Source organism: Tinamus guttatus, unplaced genomic scaffold, assembly GCF_059628265.1.
Source record: "Tinamus guttatus ecotype Peru unplaced genomic scaffold, ASM5962826v1 Tinamus_guttatus_pri_ptg000659l, whole genome shotgun sequence".
Classification (NCBI taxonomy): Eukaryota; Metazoa; Chordata; class Aves; order Tinamiformes; family Tinamidae; genus Tinamus; species Tinamus guttatus.
The window spans coordinates 497236-517884 of NW_028289193.1; the positions used below are offsets into that span (position 1 = coordinate 497236).

Below are 20649 nucleotides of genomic sequence, written 5' to 3' on the forward strand. Positions count from 1 at the left end.
TGCGACTGATACCAGTGCCCTGCTGTCAATGCACAGTGTCATCCCAATAACTATGAAAGACAAAAAATTAAAAAAGAGAAGAGCTCACCACTTCTTCATGCCTGCATTTTCTCACATTAATTCCATTAATCTGTTATCAAAAAGATAGAGAGAAAACTTACTCTACATTTCATAAGTACAGATTTCATTATACTTTTTTAGAAAATCATAAATAAAGGAATTTGCAGTTTTACTTACCTGTAGAATTGCGTCGCCTATAAAGAGCAATCCTGAAAGTTCCGCTGAAAACAGAAAGTGCATTTTCATTCATTTGCATTTGCACACATATTTCTACTTCATCCCATATCTTTACACAACCTTAGCATTTTAAAAATAATAAAAATGAAATTAATTAAATAAGCACTTCTAAATAAATTGCCCAGATTCTTTTTATTTATTTATTTACAATATATCAGCAATAAATGCTATTATGAAAGAGTCTGCCCATCTGAATTATAAGGCTGAAACATCGTTCATTAGTCTGTAGCATCCTTTATGTCTGTATGGTGAGGTATGGCACACTGCAATCACTCTTCTAAATAGGACATGACTGCAGAACGAGGTCCTAATTGAGTTTATTTTTTAAATGAAATTGAGAAATTTTTTCTTACAGACTCTGAGGAATTTATGAAGAACATTTTTTAACTTGCAAGCTTTTACCAAATAAACTTGGTAATTGGTCCACCAATATTTGATAAGCTCAGTGGAGTATATATGCACTTTATATGCTGAAGAATCAAACACTCTTTTATAAAACATACTGTATAAAATCACCAACAAAATTGAATTTTATCTTAAAAACACCATGATAACGTGTAAGTGGTAAGGCAATTTACGAAATACATTTCTACAGTTAGACTCCTTAACTACTCAGCTGTATTACAGAAATACATAACTTAAATATACTTTATAAATATAGAAGGAATAAAACAGAAATTACTTAAGTGCCTTTAAAGAAATTACTAACCCCTAACATGAGAACTAAGTAGAAAATGATATGGCATTACTGAGTCATAGCATTCCAAAACATCACAGTCTGACCTATGCCTTAATCTAAAAACTTTTGATTTATTTTTATGGACCAACATCGATATTCACATAAATTAAAGTGTTTCTTTGAAGGATTGGTATTAGTCATTTAGTTCTGATGAAGGATGACTACAATACTGACGGATAATAAAAAAAAAAAGAGGTAAATGCAAATCTCATTATTCTGCTTTAGACCCTGAGCTTACATATATTAATTTTGGGGTTGTGTGTTTATGACGAGCATTTTTCTGTGCAACAGCCCTGGTTGTAGAAATTGCTCCAAGGGCCCCGTTATTGTTTAGAGGTCTAAAAAGAGCTGGAAAGCAGAGGGCAGAACCGAGAGTCAAAGCTCTGGGGCACAAGGTCTGGGTTAAACAGGGGTTTTGTATCCACAATCCTTAGCGCTGCCAGATGGCCTAACACTTGCATGGGCTCTTTCTCTACAAGAAATGTCACTTGACACTCTAAAAATCAGCAGTATTTTTATTAGGAGCAGTAAATGAGATTATATCTCAATTACATATTGAAGTTAGAAATAATCTGTCAAGCACTATAGCAAAAAATAATGACAATAATAAAAGAAAACAGTATGCACTTTTGTGTGTTCAATTAAGCTTAAGTCTGAATTTCTTATTTTTTCTGTAGTGCTTGATAGCATTTTAATAGCTAGTGTAGGTAATACACATTACTATCTATTACATACTTATTTTATATTGAAAAGGATGGAATTCAAGTGTATCATCTGCTTAAGGTTAAGTTCCTTCCTTCCCTTAGGGGCTCATTTGATTTTACTCTATAGTCTCCCTACACACAACTTCCACATCCTGCATTTCGAGGTCAGGCATCAGTTCCCAGTACAATAAGACCTTCCTGTACCACTCTTCATCTGTGTGTGAATGAATGTGACATTTTCAACGCCAGAAATTGTTTTATTCCAGAATTAGTGCCTTACAGAAGAAGAAAAATGCCTCCAAGCCTAAGACCTTACAAGTTTGCCTGGTAAGAGTTACATATTTACACAAGTATACATAAAAATAAACACCACAGGTATTAACAGGTATCTTTTTCAGTGAGCATGTGATGAGCTGTTTAACCATCATTCTTCTTCCTAGTACATATTATACTGTTCCAACAACTCCAAAAAAGCGAATTTGATAACAGTATCCGGTTAAGCTAAACCAAACCCAAATCAATGCCACTCTTCCTGTGTACGAATTGCAGGTGTTGCACAGTCCGACACGCAATGTGGCAACGCCACGGGGTGCCGGTGCCAGGAGCCGCTGTCCTTGGTACCGGTGCCAGGACCCGCTGTCCTTGGTACCGCCGGCCCGCGGGGACGGCGACGCGCGCGGTCCCTCCGGCGGGACCAGCAACATCCCCCCCGCTGCGGCCACCGCAGCAGCCTCTTCAAACACAACACGCACAAAGCTGCAGGGTTTAGAATCGTCTTAAACTGTAAATCAACTTCATTAACAAAATACTCCCCTAGTTTTTCCTTAAAATAATACTCTATAGGATTTTTTTAATAGATATATTCGCAGGCTGTTTAAAAATATTCCAAACATAACTTCTGTATTTTACTGAGGATATTTCTAAGCAAAAGAGAGTTCAGTATGTCACAGATATCTACAAGAATCTCAAGACTTAATGTATCACTACTTTAAGAAACATGCCAAAATTTAGTCTATTCATTTGACACTCACCTCTTTGTTCTTTGGAAATCTTAGAGATGACCACTGGAATATTATGTTCTGCTCCACCCTGAAAGCAGAATAAACGACAGTTTCATCAGTCACTGGAAATATCTTTTTCTTAAAATTATGATTTATCCTTTCCATAACTGAAGTTTTCAGAGAAATTGAGAAAACAACTCTGATCCTGTATTTTCTTTTCTGTTTTTTAGTAATAGAATATTTAATTGTAAATTAATTCCTTATTGCCTGTGCTCTCATCTGATATGATTAGCTCAGGAAATTAATTGAATGATGTGCAAAACTTACACGACTTGAAGACAAAATATGTCAGTTTCTGCAGAACCTGCAGAATAATATGAGAAAGGATAAAGGCAAAACGGACATCACGCTACAACAGAAACCACTGTGATGACTTAGTGTCCGTGCTGGCGAGACACAGGTAAACAAAAGACCAAAAAAGCAAGTTTGGACTTCCCTCTCAAAGCACCTTTCATTTATTCTTGTCTCTGTCATACATGCACAAAGAGTGAACAAAGCAGGGGAATAAGGAACCAGAATCAGAAAGGGAAACATTAAGAAATAGGACAGTAGGTGTTCAGCATCTGGGGGGAAAAAAAGGAAAGCTGGACCATAATTCAACAGTAACTCAAGTGTTTTTGCTTCCTTCAATTTATCCTGTTGTGACTAGAAACATCCATACTCTCCAGAATAAAGCATCAGAAAGAAAAACAAGAAGGAACGAAACATATGAGCACAGGGGCGAAGGCAAATACGCATGGGGGTTTAAAATACCCTTTCTCTGAAGATCAGCATCAAAATGCAAGTCTAGATTTTACCTGTACATATCTGGATCAACAGAAATGACTGCCACACTGCAATTTTGCTTCAAATGTTGATTAAGCACTTGTTTATTCTTCTTCAGCTCCCAGACTTTTCTTTAGAAATCATGGCTTGCTTAGATCCAAACACTTCCGATTCAAGGTGTGGAATGGACCAATTCTGGATATTTTTATGTTCCAAGGAATATACATATCCACTCCCCACGAAACAACTTCAAATTTTCAGTTTGAAACTGAAAAGACTTTTGCATGACAAAGCTATTTCTGTTAAAGAACAAGAAAATCACACAAAAAAAGTCTTTGTCTCCCTCCTTTATGTCCAGGTCCTCACACCATGTAAGAAATTGTAAAGAATTCTTCTGGAGAAAGGAAGGACACATCACTCGGACCATGTCAAATGTGTCCTAGAACCCAAATTTCCTATGAAACTGCAGAATTTCAAATGAGATTAGAGTTCCTTCTGGTACCGGTTCTCAATGAAAATGCTCTTAAAAACCCTGAGTAAGTAGCGATTGCATGGATGTTACGATTACATACTTATAGGAAAACTGGCATTGTATGAGATGAGCTCGGTGTTCACTTTGTAGGTGAAGATCATGTGTCCACCTTCATTTTACTGGAGCATTCAAGGTGAGAAGTCGTGTGGGGTGAAAACCCTCCAAGGTTTTCACCAGAGGAAAAGCAGCAGCACTTCAGATAACCAGTCTGAGCTCACTAAGATTATAAGACCCATCATCGTTCCTTTACGGGTTTCCTCCGCTACATGCACATTTAATTTCTCTTAAGCTTCTAAAAAGAACAGGAAAAAAAAAATCCCTCTAAAACACGGTGTCAGTTCTTTCCCTAAGCCTCCAATAAATTACACAGAGATTGCACCACCTGAGACAGTTGAAGCTAAGCCAAGGAGGCCGAGGTATAAAGTTCAACATAACCAACACAGGCCTATTCCTCAGCAAACTTGACTCTCTAACTCCTTAAATTCAGCTTTCCACTCAACAGGGAGGTTACTGTTGTTCTTAACAACAAGACACACTAGCCTGTTTATTCCTCACTCACTGTATTTATCTAAATCCATCTATACAGGAGATTTCAGGAATTAACTAGTAATGTTCGACCAAAGAAAATGAATCTTTCTCATTGCAGCTGGCCACTGATACGGAGGATTCCCTTTAAATTATTCCAAAGTCAAAATAAGTAGTCTAAAAAACAGAAGTCCAAGTGGAGAAAGAGAAGATAGCTGGCCAGTGATCTACAATCAGTCATCTTTAACCATTCACAGCAGATTGAAAGATCTGTGTATATTCTGACAACATCTTGATGAATATTACAAATCGACTCTTCAACCTGTGTTGTTACAGAATCCCTCTGTAAACCCTCTCTCCTACAGAATAACAAGTGAATGGATGTCTAATTTCTGGTTTTATTGGCTCAGGAAACACTCCAGAAAGCTCTGGGAACTTTGGCTACTTTTCTGTTGTTAATAGTTGTCCTACGTCTACTCTGGACATACAGTTACATTCCCGGATCATAGAGCAGAATGAAAAGCTATCAATTAATGGCCTCTAGGGTTAATGGCTCAGCCCTCTAAGAGCAGCCCAAAGAGTGGTGTTGATTCCCTTTCCCGTTCTTCCAAAGTCACATGAGAACATAAACTGCTCAAATATTTGCCTGGAACAAACTGGAGTTCCCCTCCGGTGGAGACGTTTCTGTGCTAGACCGGGTAGACCCAGCTTTAACCATGAGCAGCTGTGCCCAGATCACAGTCCTGCACTTTGGGCAGTACTTTCGAGGTCTGATGGCCACCCGTATCTCCTTTCAGAGTGTCTAACCACACAGTTTGAAAGACTTTTTGTTATTGCGATTTTTACGTATGGAAGGGTTTTTTTTTTTTTTTCAAAAGTTTTAGAAATAAAAAAGTTAGAAATAATAACTTTTCTTGACAAATGCTGTTTTCATGTTTCACTCCATCCATAATCAAAATGTCACTGTTTCTTGATAGAAAAGAGACAAAGGGCATCTATAAAAAATAGATTGATGGCGTTGCAGCATACAGGGAACATCGTGTGGAACACACAGAAAGTTCAATAGCCCATATTAGCTGAATATAGTTCACTCTTATTTACTATCTTTTAAATTACATATATATTATTTATATGTAAAAGAAAGATATCGCAGGATCATATCTTATAAAGATACTATCTTTATAAAAATGCTAAAAGGCAACATCTGTTTCCTTCCAAATAGGTCTGTTTTTTTAGCCTCAGTAGACCTATTGATGCACATGTCTATGTGGATAAACTCTTAACAATCTTGAAGCAGTCTGACTTTAAACATGTTGCCTGTTGGGAAAAGTCCTGATCTGCCTCAGGAACTGTCTCGCAGAATGATAGTTGGCATAAACCAAAAGCTGTTCCAAGAATTATGCCAGTGATTAAGCAATACAAGTCCAATATCCATTATTAACTGGCCCGCTTTAAATGTTTCTGGTCCAGTTTAATCAAAGAGTATAGCTGGAACAAAAATGTCACTTCCCAAATATATGCAACACTGACTAATGCTGATACCAGTCCTATGGTGCACATGCCTGGTTTATAAATTTTTTCAATGAAGTCAGAATTTGAAAGTCAAACTGAATCTCAGCAGATCTGCGATGCTGCTCTTCATATAAAGAAGGAAATAAAGACAGGTAAATGGCACTGTACAGAGTCCTGGCAGCCAGAGTTCACTTTGTAACAGTAAAGTTTGATTTATATAATGAGCTATCAATTTTCTTGCCTGTTTCCCCAAGAACACTGCACTCTCTCCAGTTATGGAGCAACACAATGTTCTTTCAAAAGTCATACCCTTAACAGCTTCTTGTGGCAAATCTCCACATCTCAAACTTGTCAGAGACGTGATATTTGCCTGAAATTACACTGCACTCATTGATTTTATCTATGGCTATTCCTTTGCAAGCTGGCTTATTAATGATATTAATGATATTAATTCATTGTAATCATTTTGAAAGGGCTCGATTCTGGAGCTGCGGTAACATTCAGTCTCACAAGAAGATCATTACAACTCTACTTGGTCTAGCCAGGTGATGACACCTAAGAAGAGAGTTCAACGCATAGACAAAGCACTGGAGGATAACTGGGGATTTTCCTTCTGGAATTACTAACTTTCTGTCCTCCTGCTCTTCAGAAAGAAATCTGATTGTAAAGATCCAGAACACGCAGGGTAACAAAAGATACCTCCAAGAATCTAAACAAGAGAAAGTTAAAGGGTCACTTGATTACGAAATTTCTGATAGTAGATGTATGTTTAATTTAGCAGAAAAAATGCATTAAAATATCCCAGAGCTGAATGCTTAAATTAGGCAAATTCATATTAAAAGACTGCAAATATTTTGAAATGAGAGCCATTAGTCACTAGGACAGCTTACTGTGTAGAACTCCTATCCTGGATAAACTTCCCCTGCTGAAATACACCTCTGCCAGGGAAAGCACCTCTGCCGGAACACAAGCACTTAGACAACGCTCATCCTCAAAGGATCTGAGAATATTACAACACAAAAAGTACTATATGGGAGGTTTTGGAAAAAAAATACTGAAAATGGGAAGAAAAAAAAAAGGTAAAATATTTACAGTAGTAGCAATAGCTACAGAATATCCACGGTGACTAGCAGGGCTGGTACCTGAGTAACGGGGACCAGACTAGAAATTCCTTTCTAGACTGAGTTTTCACAGTCTGAATAACGCATAACTTTCTACACTTTCTACATTTCCTTCACAGAACTCTGCAGAAATTTCTTGAAAGCAATGAGTATGCTATGAAAATGCGAGGAATTAAAGTAATTTAATGCAAGACTCTCTCCCCTGTCTCTTTTTAATTTATATTTCCCAGTGATATTTTATTTGCTACGACTTACCCAATGCTTAAAAAAAACAGTTATCTTCAGTTTGTCACAGATTTTTTATACTAAAAGATAACCCATTCTACTGTATAACTAAAGCATCCATTTTACTAATCTAATTTGCTTTTTAACTGTCAAAAATTATTAATAACAACTGGTTACTACTTACTGTAACCAGTTACTTCTTATTATTAGCTAAACACAACTTCATTGGCCCATATATTTTGTATTACTTTATCACCTACAGTGACATTGCAAGGAAACAACTTGTGCACTGTTGACTGCATTCCTGAGAAACTTTGGCCACAACTTTGCAAGTTTTCCTTGAACAGAGGTCTTCAGTGAGCCAACAAGATAAAAGGAAGAGTAGCAAGCCATATTTTAAGAACTAGTATTTCTATTCAGCAATATTCTTATCAATGACAACACAAAGACACATTAAACTCTCTTCGGAGTCATTTCTTATAAGGAAGGTCAGTACTAGCAGATGTTCACAGGAAAGTCTATCCTTTCACTTTATAGGCATAAGTTAAAGCTCTTTGCATTCAGGTGAAGTATCCTTACTTTTCCCATAGCTATCCTTAGGTTGAGGATTACTGTGTTTAGAAGAAATATAAAATTAATGCTGTGATTTCTATCCTGAGATTCAAGCAAGGTTTTCAAAATCATGGCAATATACGGTCTTAGAATGGTTATAACGACAAAAATGATTAATTTCTCCTTTCTTTCTCAATCCGTCCCTCCCCTAGAAAGGATCACCTACACTTCTGTAGGTTCTTAAATCATCCTCAGAAAAGGAAAAGTATGGTAATATGATAAATTGCTGGAGTTGCCTGATCTCAAAAGCAAAATAAACAACACGGGAAAGCAATAACACTTTCTGTCCTATTACTGAATTACAGTGAATTAATGCGATATCCTTTGTCGGAGAATTGATGATGAACTTACTGGCTGTTCCATGTGCCTGACATGTTAATTTAGTGTTCATTAATAACGACCTAAATTAGAGTGCTGTTGAACAAAAGAACAGCCTGTGCAGTTGCAAACCCTTCTCAGGTCTCATATCCAAACTTATTACAGAGTCGCTCAGCTCGAATCTTAAGGGGCTGCTTTTTGCATTGCCGTCCATTCCCCGGGGCAGTGTAGCTGCTGTTGCCCTGCTGTAACAGTATCTAAATGTCTGCTTTATTGTTTCTAGCCCTCTGAAATACAATTTCATTAACATTTCATCATTAAAATTAAAATGAGCTAAATACAAAGATACTTTTTGTGTAACAGACAAAAAATATTACCTTTATACTTAATCCAAATCCTCCCACAGTTTGTCTTCTAATTGTTACTGTTCTTTCCTGAAAAAAAAAGTTAAATCAGAAAAGTTACATTTAATATTTTCTGGGGTAACATCAACAGTCACACTAGAATGTTTCTATGCCATCCTCCTACATCATTTTTTTCTCATTATAATGAGAAAATATTTCAACTTGTAAATTCCCGAATGATAAAATTCCACAAAACCCATGGTGCAGGGGTAAAAGATGAAATCTGGAGGAAAGTTAGAGCTTCTGCCTCAGACAAAAAGAAAATCTTGGGTTCAATTCACACCTTGCTGCCTGCACGTGTAAGCAACATCCAGACTCACAACCACCCAGGACGGATCAGCAGAGCCCAGCAGCCTTGTCAAACTCAGCACCCACAACCCAGGACACTTCAGGGGTCCTGGCTGGTCCCGTGGGCACAACGAGCACTAGAGGCTGCAGAGCCCCAGCTGCACAATTTCTAGTTTAGTTTCATCCAAAAGGAACAGAGCTTGTACACTTCAAAAGCACTCAGTGATGTGAATAAAAGCATAAGTGCAGATAATCCAGAAATTCATTTTAAAGTGCATTCCTGATCCAAATTTAAAGGCTAATAGAAACAAACCCACTGTTTAACCTAACAGCTATGGCTTAACAAATTGTAATAGATGATTTAAAGGGTGCTACGGACAGCATTATTTAAAGCACCCCATTTTTTCTTTTTATTGTTCATCCTTAAAATTTGTTACATAAACCTCATAGGCTAGGATACTGACTAACATTAAATGAAAGCTAACATAAAACAAAATACTTTTTTTTCAGTCTTCCCCGTTGACTTTATTCTCAAAGATCAGTCAATTTAGTCAGCAGCAAAAAAAAAAAAAAAAAAAAAAAAAAAGCCCCATCTATCTGTGCAGATGAGCAGACACAGACTGTGCGGACACGACGAGGCGCTCGGGGCCATGGTCCAGCAGGGCGGCATCGAGGGCCTGCGGTTGGACTCGATGATCGTGAAGGGCTTTTCCAACCAGCATGATTTTATGATTCTATGATTTTTATGTTCTCAATTCTTTATACTGTCTGTATTTTATACTCACCTTACTTCATATAATTGCCTAACACAAGTGTGAACATGCATTTTATCTAAATAGAGACTCTCACATTTCAACCCAATCATCATAGATGTCATTCAGATTTGCTCAGACTATAGACCAAATGTTCTTTAGCACGTTAAGGCTGGACTATAATTTGGTCTTCATGGCTACCAAGTAGTGATCAGAAGCACAAAGCATTCTTCAGACTTGTGCCAAACAAATCCCAAGAGCAGAGTCCTCGCCAGCCCCTCAGAGCAGATACCACCATCATCCACAGGAAGGAAAAAGAGGAGGGAGGGCAACCATGTAACAGCCTTGGAAAACTGATATTGCCATTTTGGGGAGAGAATACAGCCGTCTTCTTTCTTTCTCATATTTATGATAAATATGAATTGTGTAACTGCAGAAGGAGCAAGGATAAACTTGTTCAGTGATTTTGATGGCAAGACAAAAAGCATTGCCTTAAGTGACTCTATGTTTATTTCCTTACAGGCTGGTATTTCTATGGAAGAACCATGTAATTTTGTTGTTAGATAGACACAATTTTCATTTTATTTTATTGAATTCTATCAAAAATTATGCTTTCATATTTTTCACCCACAAATGAACTCATAGCATGGCAGTAGAAAAACGCACAGCAAAGCTGATCCATCACCGTGCCGAGCTGCTCAGCCAGACTGAGAGGCTTCTTCACTCTCAATTCAAACCTTCATGGTGAAACTAATGCAGCCAGAAATTGGATTCAGATCGCAAAGATATTTCACCTCAGGCCACAAACTGCACTTAGAAAAACCGTATGTCCATCAGGAGATTTCAACCACAACTAGTGCTGTGGAAAAACTGGGTTTAAATATGGGCCACAGCCTGATGCATGGTCTAACCTTACACACAGGATCATGAAATAGGGTTCTCCCGGCTCTGTGGTTCTGCTACTGGCTCTTATCTGCTAACCTGGCTTCATTTCCAGCTCCAGGCTCTGATAAATATGTAGTTAAGAACCAAAGCTGGATGGGAAATATGTTCTAATGTATTTTTGTGATACATTTTCAAGTTGGAAATACTGGTGTTGTTAAGAAATTGTTTAAAAACAAGTGCCAGTCTCAAGAATTAAGGTAAAGTGTCTTGATAATGCTAAATTGACCATGAACGGAATAAAGAATAACATAGTACAGTGAAATATGAAGAGAAGTAAATATGCACCAGTGAAGAGCATAAATCTTCGTTAAAACTTGTAGTTCATTATACATTACTAGTACCAGTAAATTAAACTGTTCTATCTGAATTTATTCTAAGCTAGAGCTATGCTTTTAAAAAGCCTAGTAGAAGGTTGTCCTGCAAAATAACATTTTAAAAACTATCTTTTTTTTTTTTTCACACAAGCACACATGTAAATTGTCAATAAGATATCCTGTCTTTCACCCAAGACAGAAATATGCCAAGTGCAATTTGGGCCATCTAAAAGGAAACTGGAAATAATTAAATCTGAACCTGGCATTACATGTTATACATGTTATACATTCCATTAGTAACTGATAATTAATAATCTGTGATTACTAAACTCACAGTGAAAAGTCTTCTCCAGACTGTTAGAAGAATCGCACATTTCATTGCTCCAGAATCTTGGCTCAGGATCAGCTCTTGGCTCTGCTCAATAACTCTTTTAACCAAAAGGTTAGAAGAAAAAGAATAGGACTCATCTAACCAAAGTCAGGTCATTTAAAATTTATGCATTGTTCAAGCTCAGCTTTTCTAGCTTTCAGCAGACAAAAACAAATATCCTAAATCCAAGCAGGTCATTGCTGGTGCCTTCCTTAGATGATAAACATCTTCTCACACTGTGTCTGCCCCTCACCGAATAGAGAGCCGAGGTGTTAAATACATCCTTGGAAAGATGAATCCGACCTAAAAGCCCCTCAGAAGGGTGGTCTCGTCCCTTACACAGGTAGTTTGTATTGATATTGTACATTGGTTGAGTTTGCACTCAATATACACTGCAACTTCCAAAAGCAACCTCATCTGTGGGCTGACACGAATAAAAGTGATTCCAATGAAAAATTATTTGATACAATGACCAAAGAAAACATCCCGTGACATTGCAATCCCATTATCACATTTTTAACCACATTATCACATCTTGCTTAACAGAGAAGATGATAGAGCAAGATTCAGAGGAGTGTTTTAGAAGCTGCTTCCTGGAAGACCATTAAAGCAGTTCTCATTTTATTCAAACGCTCAAAGCTGTTGACAAGTTGTCATTATTCTCTATGCCTCAAACTCAGAAAATTCTTCACTCAATGAACAGATGTTCACTGACTGTGAGACAAAGCTAAAAGTGCTGCCAAGAAAGAAAAAACAGTATTTTATAGGCTTTTATTACAATTTATTAAAATTTCTGCATAAACAGGCAGTTAACTTTCCTGGGATCACAGACATTGTCATAAATAAGATATGAGTAAAAATGACTACGTGAGAACATAAAAAAGTAAATAATCAAGGAGAGAAAATATGGGACCTTATGCAATTATAAACTATTTACATACTGTCAAGAGTTAATGCTATTTATAGCAGCTTAAAGCTTAGGCACAGTAAAGATTGAAATATTGCATACTAACTACAGTGGGGTATAAAGCAGAGTTCACTTGATTGATTCTTAATAATAGTGATTAATTACTAATATTTCCAATTTATTCTGTCAAATATATGCCATTCCAATAACTTGTTCCACTCCTCTGTGGAACTACACAATTGCAGCTGAACAACAGAATCAAGAAACTTCAAAACTCTTCACACTATTGACCTAAGAGGATTGAAACTTCAGCTTTCCACATTCAACCCTTTGATCAAGATATAAATGTTGTATTTTCAGTTTGGGACTTTGTGTACGGTTACAGAGTTTATCCAAATTCAGGTAGAAAACAAGAACTCAGCTACGGACCAGACACAGAGGAACTACAATTTTGAAAAAAATAATGGAAAAAATATGAATGTGGGGGAGGAAAATAGTAAGTAGAAAAGTACTGTGCATTTGTCATGTATATTCAGGACAAACATGCAATAGGACAGTGATAGGGAAAATCGCAGAAAGAAATACAGCGAAACCATTCGAATACAGTTTTAAGAAATAAATAAGGAAATACATAGATATAATCAAGGTGTTGGCAGCAAACTCAGGGGTCAACCTCTGTCAGTGTCTAAGGACACTAACTAAGGGCACAGTGCCCTGTGGTTCAGCTGAGGTTGGCAATCCCACTGTGTTTCCATGGCTGGCAATGCCAGGGGCAGGGAATGCCGCGAATCCCTCTGCTCCAACACCATCCCCAGGGATCCAGCCCTGGCTCCCTTCCCACCACATCTGCCTGCAAGCAGAACCATCTGCCTCAGTTGTTGCTTGTCCAAACCCTACTGCAAGGTGCCAGCTCAGCTTAATGTTAACACACGGCTAAACGCACAATTAAACACAATACGGGAAATAAACCCAACACGAGTATTAATTATTTTAAAATTCTATTTCTTCCTTCATTTTTTTCTACTTATCAGTTTTGCCAGTGTTAATTGGACTTGCTCTAAATACACCAAAATACATGGAAAGAAAATTTTAAACTCTCAAAAATAATCTTCCAAAGTAAAAGATTTAAAATTAATTCCCAATAAGTATCCACAATTCTAAAAATGTACAAGAAAGGCAAAAGTAATATCATTTGACTGGTCAGATAAGTAACAGTTAAGTGGCATATTCTGAATATATACTTAAAAATAAATAATAGCTTTACTTTGAAAAAAGTATGGAACTGTGTGAAGTTTACAAAGTGAAAAGTCAGTGCAACTTTTTTTGAAATAACATATGGAGTTTGTATAGAGTTACAATTTTTTTAATATACTTGATTTCACAAAAGCAAGAGGATAAAATTAAAAGTCAGATAAACTAAGCTATCTTTACAAGAAAAAAAAGAATTTTTGTGAGACTAATAAACTTAGAAATCAAATCTGGCTACTGTTACAGAATTTAAGTTAGCATTACTTTCTGACCTTGAAAAAAAGTATTTATTGATGAAAGTCTTCTATCTATTAAAAGAACAAATTATAGCCCATAAGTCCCATTCAGATACATTTGTAACAAACTCAGCCAAATCCTTAGAGAAATGCTATAATATTCCATGAGAGTCATTGCACCACAAATTTACAGAAACGTGCATCTGTGGTTAATTTTGTATTAGTATTGAAAGCATGAATGATCCTCACATCAATCTTCCACAAAGATCCTCAATCAAAAATACTAAAAGAATTAGGAGTTTAATTAAGCATAGAGTTTGAATACTCAGAGCAAATGTGTCTTTTCCTCAGGTGAGTTACTACTATTTATTTCAGACAATTCCATGACTTTTCAGTAGAATCCTTAAATTAAGAAAATGATGCAAGGACCCAAGGTGTTAGCATTTTGCCATCTGCTCCTAGCTTATTTTTGATCTTTTAGAAAAACAATAGCTGATTTGAATCATCCATCTTGTTGGACAGCACACTGCCATATCCTGGGTTTATGGAGATTATACGCAAATACATTCTAGTAGAAAAAAAATGCTTGCTTGAGGAGGAATTAGCAAACAAGTAAAGATTATTAAAAAGGAAAAAAATCTAGCTCCCTGGAAAGACACATTATTTTTATTGATAAAACACAATAATGCATTTACTTGAATTGTAGATGTTCACAGGAGGTGATAGAAATTATTCAGATGTGTTACACACTTGTAAAGATTAAATTTTTTCCTAGAAAAAGTCAGATCAAACATAGAATATTTCAGAGGTCTATCTTCCCTTTTCATCATGATCTGTCACAGGCCCCTTGTTAGATCAGTCTATACACCTAAAAAGACTGGGGTTTGCCTTAGCACACACTAACATCTTGAACGGCATGTGGCAAACTTCTGTGAGGTTCATTTCATGTAATTCAAGGGATATGTTTATAAGGAATTATGAATTAAAAATATTTGGCACTTCTGCCAGCAGTGCTGCTGCTCCTATGTGCTGGTGACTAAGCTGTTTTCAAGGGATTTTTTTTCCCTCCTCTGATGAAAAGAACAAAAATCCTGCCTGGTCTGTACCACAAGTAACTCTTGTGGTGATTTTTGAAGATCGAAATAAAGCAATGTGTTTTACAATTTTGAAATAGCACAATTTTGTGACATCTTGTGACAGTCCAGTACCCTAAGGATAAAGCAGTGTCCAGCCCCACGGTCACTCTCCTCGCGCACAGATCCGTGGACACCCTGGGCACACACAGATCCACACACGCACACCGCACGCTGCAGCAGCCCCTCCTGCAGGGATTGCACCGGGGCTGCCCAGACGCCGCTTCCACAAAACGCTCCCATCTCGGCCTTTGTCACTGGCACCTGAGCCCCATCTGCACCGGGTATCGCACAGCAGCACAGAGCGCAGTTTTCTCTCTCATAAAGGAAATCTTTCATGATGTCTCGATTAAGAAATCTCTGCAACACCTATTGGTGAAACTGATGCTTGAATTTAGATCTCGTCCATGATCATTTGGAGAGACACACTTAAGGGAATTGCTACAGGTACAAGGGCTGCAAGAACCTTATTAACACTGGCATGGTTCAAGCTGCTAAAGAAAGGGAGAAGCTTTCCTTGCTAGAGTTTAACACTGTTTTAATCCTATGCTGCTTGCAATCTTTTACAGATTTTATCTAAATTGTACATAAAGAAAGAAGAAATTTTCTTTGCATCTCTTTAGTTTTGGGAAATTACGATAATTTTCCACTAAAAACTGAATATTCCATATTAAAAATGAGGTCCTCCTCTCATACCTTCCCACAGCCTACTAGGGTCCATTGATTTCACTTGCATTATCCCACAACATGCAGATCAGGATACCAAGAGAATGCTAAACACCTGCTTAAGGTCTCACCAACACAGAGAGTGTTCAAATTGCTTCATACTTGAACAGCAAAGACACTATTCTCATCTGGAAACAGAGTAATAGCATTGGGTTCCTAAATAGTTCCTAAACAGAGTTGAAAAGTAAACTTATAATCAAATTATCTCAAGACTATTAAGACCTAAAAGGAATTCGACTGCTTGTCTGTAAAACTGAACAACACTATTGTTCCTCAATTACAAATTATACATATTTTTCAATTAGAGTCTTATTTTATGGAACATTCAGTGTTAGTTTCTAATCAGACCACTAGTCTGATGAGATCACTGAATAAAGCTTGCAAAAGAAAAACAGACATGGTCAGTCATCCAGAATGACACTAAGAACACAGCAAATTCAACCAAGCAAAATAAAAGGTAGGACAAATACACAAACAAGAAAGCAACCCAATAACATCAGGCATAAAAATAGGAAAAAAGTGGAAAAAGAAAGCCTGTAGGACTGATCCAATCATGCCAAACAATCGAAGCAGATGATTCTGAAGATGTAAATGGCCTGTGACAAAAGGAGAGCTAACTGTCCATTAAATGCCAATCATCCTTAGCTAGAATGAACCTACTGAGCCAAGACCCAGTCTTAATCCCAGAGGAAATCAGGGAATCAGTGACTCAAAAGTCACCATCTAAACAATAAAACTGCCAAGGGAAAAGAAACTACTCATCACCGCATTAATACCAATCTGTTAATGAGTTATGCATTCACTATGCAAATGAAATAGGACAGCATAATCAATGAAGAAAATTATCTTCTACAATGCTGCTGTGAAACTAAAGAGGGTAAAATTATAAAAGAAAGTCTTGCTGTGAAAAAAACCCACGCATTTCATGAAGACGTTTAAATGCCACGTTCAGCAGAAGTAACAGATACCAAAGCACATTAATGAAAGTCGTATTTCTGAGTGATAAAATCTCTTAATAAGCCCCCACGCCGGGGTTGGAGCCGTGGTGCTGCTCACTGAGCTGCAGCCCAGCGCCAGCTCGAGGACTCCCTTGTGCCTGAGCTGCTCAGGACCTTCATGGTGCTGAAAGAAACAGGACACGTTGGCTGGTTAAAAGAAACGTCCACTTTCCATGCACCCATATGAATAAATCTATACTTTAAACTGTCAAAAAGCAAATAGAAAATCAGTCCCTGCAAATTAACCCCATGTATATGGACACAACGAGGACAGGGCGACCCTCCTGCCTCAAAGGAAAACTCAGAAATATTCTCCTTGAGATGTTCAGCCTCAAGTTGTTTTGTCTCAAGATGTTTTAGTCCAGTGGATCTTCCTACGCATTCACCACTGGTCTTCCACAGAACTAACATTATAAATGTTTTATCTTTTTTCTTTTCTGTTTTATGCTTTGTATCTTTTTATTACACTCATACATTAAGATACAGGAACATGGAAACAGCAGGAATTAATTTTTAATACAAAGCCTAATAGTAGTCAGAAAGTATTTACATAAAAAGATATTACAGTGCTATGTCTTACAAGACTTAACATGAAAACCTACGATAGTTTTATTCAGCTTAAATGGAGAACACAATGTTCATGATATTTTCCAACAAATTGTAGAACTATGTCTATAAAATAAAATTACAGTATCTACAGAAATACCTATAGAAATGAACAGTAAATGATTTCTATTAAGTTATTTAGCTATTTTCTACAATTAAATATAAACTTAGAATTATAATACTTCAAAAATCTAAAATATTATTGTGTAACATTTTAAAACCTTTCAAATAACTGTCTCCAGGACTCGCTTCCTTACCTACGAACCCCGGCGTGGATCCTCCCCAGGCGTTGGGCACACGGTGACACCGCGCGGTGCCGGTCGCGCTCTCCTGGCCCAGGGGACCTGGCGCTGGCGCCGCCGCTTCGCCCGGTGCCACGGAGGGCAGCGCTCCAACATTCCTGCCCCTCCATCCCGAAGGGCTCGGGGATGTTGTACATGAACTGTTCATCTCCTTGGGGGATCACCCAGATACACGAGCGCAGTCAGGTTTCCGTATCCCCAGGAAGAGACACCCGTTATTGCATTAAGAGCATTAAGTGTATTTAAGGACGAATGCAGACCTGCTTCATAAACGAGCAGTGCTAGACTCAGTCTCAGCACATGATACATTAAAATAAACTCGGTGTTAATTTATACAATGAAATACCAAGCTGTAAGAGTCAAACACACACATGTGCACATTCACACCCAGTAATTTTACAAAGGGCATCTTAAAAGAAGAAATAAAGGCTACTTACACCAGAATAGAAAGGCTCACCAGACACGCAGATCACATCCTGCTCCTGGATCATCAAAATATCTTTGGCTAAGTGCAGCCGCACTTTGAAAGGCTCCTGGTTACCATCCTGCAGCAAACAAATCCCTGTCTTTGTCTTCAGGAAAGGAACCCAGGAGAGAAAAAAAAAAGTTGCCTTGGTAAGCAAGTTGTATTGAAGTTGTATTGCCAACAACTGTATTGCAGCAAATGGAATAACAGACACAGCTTAGAGATCAGCACCATTAACAGAAGCATGTCAGCACATATGGAAAGCTATTAACAGGGTTGCTATATCTGTTTATTGCTCGGACTATAAAATAACGATGGTCAGGGTAGGAGGCAGTAGAGGGGGATTTTGGTATCATATTTTGTTAATGATCAAATAGGGAAACTCCTGCTTAAGAGAAGCTACTCTCATACTATCCAACACTAGATTAAATAATTTCTTACTTAGACATGACATTAAACCTGATATTCCTGCATATTACATCGGATTTTGAGAAAGGAAGGCATATAATAATTCCTAAAAAAATGCCAGTTCTAAATGTATCCAGTAGCAGCCAACTATAACGTGTCGTGAGCTCCTGCTCTGTGAGTAAAACACTGATTTCAGCTTTTCTGTTGTTTTTCAAAAGAGGATGCTGCATTTCAGTATAACAGAAAAGACATCAAAGAACGAAACTTCCTCTAGTAACTGACTTCATGCTTCTGTATTTTATTTCTGGTTAGAAGTTGGGAATTTTGCAGGATTCTTCAATGTACAATAAATGTCTTTCCATCGACATAACTGTGTCATTGTGGCAATAACTTTTACACTACTGTTTTTTTGGCATTTTACATAAAAGGTTTGAGCAGTAACTACCTGCAGTATTTCATAATCTTTCCCTGAATGCTGTTTTGAAAATAACACTCCTTATGTACTTTGTAAAAGTCATATTGGTAGGTCATTTTTGGTATAAGAAACTTATACATCATCTAAAAATTCATTGTTACAATGCACATTTTACAAAAATTATATAACTAAAGCTGTCTGAATATATATATATATATATATATATATATATTCCAGAAACAAGTCATAGATAAAAATGATTTCAATTCTTGGATTTATCAATGACAATAAGAAAGCTTCCAGTATCGTAATTCAGGTCAGATTTCAACTTAGTGTATGTAAAAGCTCTTTTAAAAATGGATCAAGCGAAAAAAAAAAGCCTTGCTGTGACTTTCTTTGCTGAAGAAGACCTGGCTTAATCTGAAGGCTCCATTTCAAGCAAGAGCCTGAAAAAGCATTTGAAAGATCTCCCCATAATATGCTCTGGCACCTTATAACCATAACGTGGAGAGAAAAAACACCCGGCACCACCAAAAAGCAGAGTAAAACACAAATATGCAATTGGCGGTAGGCAACTAGAAGTTCTAAATTTAAATAGCTCTTGCTCTACCTTAAGGAAAGTAGAAGGTCAAGGACAAACCTCTAAATAGCTCTGTACAACATTCTGCACTGACAACCTCCGTTCTGTTAATTCTATCTCATGTGGAGCAATCACTCATGAGAGCATTTTTTCTTGGATACCAGGATCGGATCAGCAGAATTTATCCACGAGCACTCCACACGCCGAAAGGGGAACTCAGAGGGGGAAGCTTGGCTCAGAACTCATACATCCCTGTTCCAAAATGTAAGTGTCTTTGCAATGGGGTGACATAGAAGCTGGTCTTAAAGGACAAAGCAATGGAATAAATGGATCATCAATGGAGCTATATATCCAACGCCACTAGAAAAATACACGTGATAAAAACTAGTATACCTAAAATGTCTTGTTATTTAAATAGACAGAATGCGAAATAGCTAAGTTCCCTATTCCTTTTCCTTATAACTTCTGTATACAGAAAAAAAGCCACTTAACTCCAAGAGCTTGTGAAGTAGGCAATGACAGTGAAAGGTGAACACAAAAAGCTACAAATGAAGCTAAGCAGAAGGGGCTGCCTATAAACACCGACAGGCACAAAACGCTGCTTTTTCTGCGGAGAAGGTTGCAGAGAAGCCTCCCCCGGCCATAGAGGATGACCTGCCTCCCCCGATACACTGCGTCCTGCAGCTCCGTCCTGCTCCACTGCACGGGGCTGGTCTGGCCGATTGCTCTGTAAAACCTGCAGAGAGGCTTCCTGCACAAAGCGAGGGACTTTGTGGGGGGAATTGAGGTGCATATAACCATATCGGACACCACTAGGCACCAGAATAAACTAAGATTCAAGTTGATTTAGAAATGGATGTGGGCAGAGTTTATTCACCCTGAGCAAGGAAACCAAGCGTGAGAATAGCAAAACATTTCAGACCTTTGCAAGACTGACCCACGGGCTCAGAGATCTCACTGACATCACGCGCTCTGGAAGGTAACCAACCACATTAACGTTGTTGGGATTCATGGAACTGCGTTTATGAGACAGTTAAAATTCAAATCCTCAATTATGTTACACACTTTCATCTCCTACCAAACAGCCAAAACAACATGTAAAGGAGAAGAACCTAGAAGATGATGGTAGAAATTTAGTTT

The 20649-nt window shown here is 37.6% G+C and overlaps 1 protein-coding gene across 3 annotated transcripts in view; it reads right to left on the minus strand.

The window, feature by feature from the left end:
* Window positions 1–20649, minus strand: part of SNTG1 (syntrophin gamma 1) — a 301850-nt gene that overhangs the window by 106252 nt on the left and 174949 nt on the right. For all 3 annotated transcript variants that reach the window (XM_088536360.1, XM_088536359.1, XM_088536357.1), the window contains exons 3-7: window positions 18078–18212; window positions 8789–8845; window positions 2772–2829; window positions 238–281; window positions 89–130 (exon numbers count right to left, since the gene is read on the minus strand). In XM_088536360.1, coding sequence (XP_088392486.1) covers window positions 89–130; window positions 238–281; window positions 2772–2829; window positions 8789–8845; window positions 18078–18212 — 336 coding nt within the window. The remainder of the gene's footprint in view (window positions 1–88; window positions 131–237; window positions 282–2771; window positions 2830–8788; window positions 8846–18077; window positions 18213–20649) is intronic.